Source organism: Crotalus tigris, unplaced genomic scaffold, assembly GCF_016545835.1.
Source record: "Crotalus tigris isolate CLP2741 ecotype Arizona unplaced genomic scaffold, ASM1654583v1 scf7180000018016.4438896, whole genome shotgun sequence".
NCBI lineage: Eukaryota > Metazoa > Chordata > Lepidosauria > Squamata > Viperidae > Crotalus > Crotalus tigris.
Genome location: NW_024096778.1, coordinates 4,414,571 through 4,418,315, shown reverse-complemented (window position 1 = coordinate 4,418,315; position 3,745 = coordinate 4,414,571). Strand labels below are relative to the sequence as shown.

Here is a 3,745-nt window from a genome sequence, read left to right as displayed (position 1 = left end):
GATAAACCCAATTCCAGCAACCGCTCTTTATATGTTTTAGCTTCCAGTCTATAATACTACAAGCCAGTAGGGGCAACCTGTTTATTTATTACAAATAATTAGTTCAACCCCTTGTCAGACTCGTGAACAGTTCTAGAGGCAGAAGATGTGAGTGATTAAGGAACGTCCTGTCTATTACAGGGATCACCCTTGCTAGAATAGCTAACAGAAAGAGCAAAAAATAACACTGCAATCTTTCCTTTTTCAGTTGACTCTTTTCAAAGTACTTTTACATCAAATCTATGCTGAATTGTTGCAGGTACTATTCATTTGAGTGTCACACTGCTCATTAAGTAGGTCTTAACATAACAGGTCAGAGCTGAAGAAGCTTCTTGAACGAGAAGCGAAACATCTTCAAAGAAAAAAAAGAAGAAAGTCCAATTGCCTCATGAAAAAGCATCTTTGGGATAGCTCATAACATGAAGTGGCCCAATTTTACTACCTGTTTTGTGACAGTTGTTAAACAAATACCTGATACCTGATAAATTGGTGGCAATTTTACTGAAATGCATCTTGAAGATTTTGGGTCTCTACTAAGTACAGCAATTCTCCAGCCTCATAATAGCATCGATTTTAGGGATGTAATTTCCATCAGATGACGAAAAAAAAATACATATGTGTTTATATCATATCTGTCAATGAAAAATAAGTTTGTGTGTGTGTCTGTATGTCTGGTGTGTCTGTGTGTAAGTGAAGTAATTATCTTTTCTTTTTTTTTTAAGTAGGGTGCATCCCCAAATTATTTTGGATACTCCTGAACTTTCAAGGAGTGATCCAGAAAACGTCAACATTTCTTTCCGTATTATTGAAAATATGGAAACTGCTCTGAATACTTCTAAAATACCAGAAACGTCTTCTCTAGATAATCAGCTGGTTGATAATTTAACACGAAATTGTATCAATGGCTTCATTGCCCTTATTTGCATTTTGGGCCTGGTAGAATATGGAAAGACCATTTATCTCCTGGCCTTTTCCATTAAGAGGAATTCTTTCACCATTTAAATCCTGAAACTCTCCATTGCTGATTTTGGGGTCCTCGCATCCCTCATTATGGCAGCTATATTTGTGGGGGTGTCAACTTTTTATAAAGGAACTTACATAGACCAAACTTTTTTCTTCTTGTTTTTGGAGCTCTTTTCCTTCACCTATTCTGTTAGCCAGTTTCTGATGACGGCCATCAGCCTGGACAGGTGTGTGGCTGTCCTCTTCCCACTCTGGCATCACTGCCATCATCTGTCATATTTCTCCACTCTTGTTTGTGGCCCCATCTGGATCATCTCCTTCTTGCTCTCTTCAGTGCACTTCATTCTCCACCAGAACAGAAGCTCTGGAAGTTCACCTTTATCAGCTGATTGTGAATGGTTTATTTTGTACACTTCTCATGGTTTTGTCTACTGTGACCCTCTGGATTCACATGAGGTCTAAATCGCAATGCAATCAAAGGAAGTTCCTTACCACCATCTTGCTGGCTCTCCTCTTCTTCCTCCTTTTTTCTCTCCCAAGGTATGCCTCATATGTCATTTATTATTTCAGTTTCCCTCATCCTGTCCTCTTGACAATTGGAATAGGAAGTGCTACTCTCAAGAGCAGCATCAACCCACTCCTTTATTTCTTAGTGGGGAGGAAGCAAAGGGGAAAGAGTCAGCCCAGAACACCCTTGAAGGTGGCTCTTCAAAGAGTCTTCAACAATGAGCAGCAGGGCAGCCTGGAAGAACAGCAAGCTGCAAAGGAAGAACTTTTGTGAAATCTTACTATCACTGTAATTCACATTTGATAGCCATAAATAATATGTGCATTCAATAAAAAGAAAATTTATTGAACAAAGTAGCTAACGCCAAACAATAAAAAGGAAATACTGCTGTATTCTTAATTTTCAAAGTGAAATGTTTGTACAGAAAGTGTCTGACTTCATATATATTTTTTATTTCATCACATGAAATTACATCTCACTTCATGTAATTCTTTATTTCATAAAATGAAATGATATGTCTGACATCATACAATTCTTCTTTATATCATAAAAACTCCTGTTAATGCATGTTTTTTTTTAAATTTAACTTTTCTCATTTTATGTATGTTTATTTCCTATATAATTGCAAAGGTTTTGTCCCTAAAGCACTTGATAGAAGAATATACAGCTTCGCTAATTTGTATACATAATAAAAGGAAAGAGCAGAAAAAAATATGTACAGGATACATTTCCTGCAATAAAATATGACAGTTATGATCCTCACACATTTCAGACATAACATTCACTGATATTTTAGCCTGGGGATTTGTGATTTTGCCTGTGGCCCCCATTTCTCTTCTGTTGCTCCCAAGAAATGGGATATACGTGAAAACTGCCTCTCTTGCTCTTTCCCTTTTTAGTAAGAGACTGAAGCCTAAACACTAATTACTGAATTTCAATTGGTTTCTAATTGGTTCTAGTTTAATTTTACTCATTGTTGCTTCATTTCACGAATTAGTTTCCTTTAAGTGACATCTGGAAGCAGCAGGCATGGTTGGTGCTTATCTAGAAATAAAAATCTCATTTTTAGAAAGCAAAGTTAGCTGAGTATTTTATAAATGTCATGCAGTTCATTTCCTGCACAGCATTAGTTGGGGACTGATGTGGGCATCTCTTGAAATGCAGTTCTCTGTATGTCAGATGAAAGAGTCAAAGTGTGGAAAGAGATTTGTCCCCACCTATAAGATTCCAGCCTCAAGTGCAACTTATTCATTGCTACTCAGAAAGTAGCACAAAGGCCTTGTGAGAGGATTTGACCTCTTCTATCTCCCTCTGGCCAACTTCACCTTCTTTGAAGGCATTTTGCAAAAGGACCTTCATGCTCTCCTTGGACTGAGCTCCTTTTTTCCTCCCAACTAGAAAATAGATCACTGGATTAATGCTGCTGTTTAGACAAGAAAGCATTAAACTCAGCATAATCAAATATCTCAGTTCTTTCTGAGCTTCAGAACGCTCAGAACTAGAAAAACAAAAAATCATTACAATGATTGATAATGGAAAAGCAAGGATGAGGAAACAGAGAAGAGTGATTAAAATCATCAGTAAAAGCCGACCCTGATTCTTCTGATTCGATTTAAGACATACTTTAATGAAAAGGACCACAGTAGAGAGAGTGATCAGTGGAAGGCAAACCATAGCAGTCACAAGGAAATGAAGACTGAAGAATCTCTCATTCACAATGATTTTTGTGAACAACATAATATTCACAATTCCAGCAAGGAGGAAAGAGGCAATCCAGAGAAAGACACAGACAGCAGGGGACAAATGTTTTGGCCGGGAACAGCGATGCCAGATTGGGAAGAGGACAGCCACACATCGGTCAATGCTGATGGCCGTCATAAGAAAGTGAGCATTGATGTACAATATTTGGGAGAAAGAAATACAGATCAAGTTGAGAATGCTTCCTAGCAAGTTGGTTAATTTACAGATTAAAGTTATAACTACACATGTGAGGAACCCAAAGTCTGTGATGGCCAAGTTAAGGAGGAATGTGGTGAAACAGTTTCTCTTCATCTGGAAGCCAAGTAGCCAGATGATGTAGCCATTGCCCACAAATCCAACACAGCAGACTGTTAAAGTGATGCCTGTCCAAACAATCTCTTCTACAGAAAGGGTGAGCTGTTCTGTGATCTCACTGGTATTATTATACCGATAATAATTCTCTGTAGCATCCAGATCTCCCAGGCTGGAATTCAT

General features: G+C 37.9%; 1 protein-coding gene and 1 pseudogene across 1 annotated transcript; one reads left to right on the top strand and one right to left on the bottom strand.

Moving 5' to 3' along the window:
• Positions 1-852: 852 nt before the first annotated feature.
• Positions 853-1,783, top strand: LOC120309427 (annotated as a pseudogene).
• Positions 1,784-2,764: 981 nt separating this feature from the next.
• On the bottom strand, positions 2,765-3,745 carry LOC120309426 (mas-related G-protein coupled receptor member H-like). Its single transcript, XM_039346608.1, has one exon. It carries the CDS (start codon positions 3,743-3,745, stop codon positions 2,765-2,767), a length of 981 nt encoding a protein of 326 aa, XP_039202542.1.

What these genes read in the sequence shown, in the direction of transcription:
- LOC120309426 (XM_039346608.1), bottom strand. Translation starts at nt 3,745, where the DNA reads ATGAATTCCAGCCTGGGAGATCTGGATGCTACAGAGAATTATTATCGG.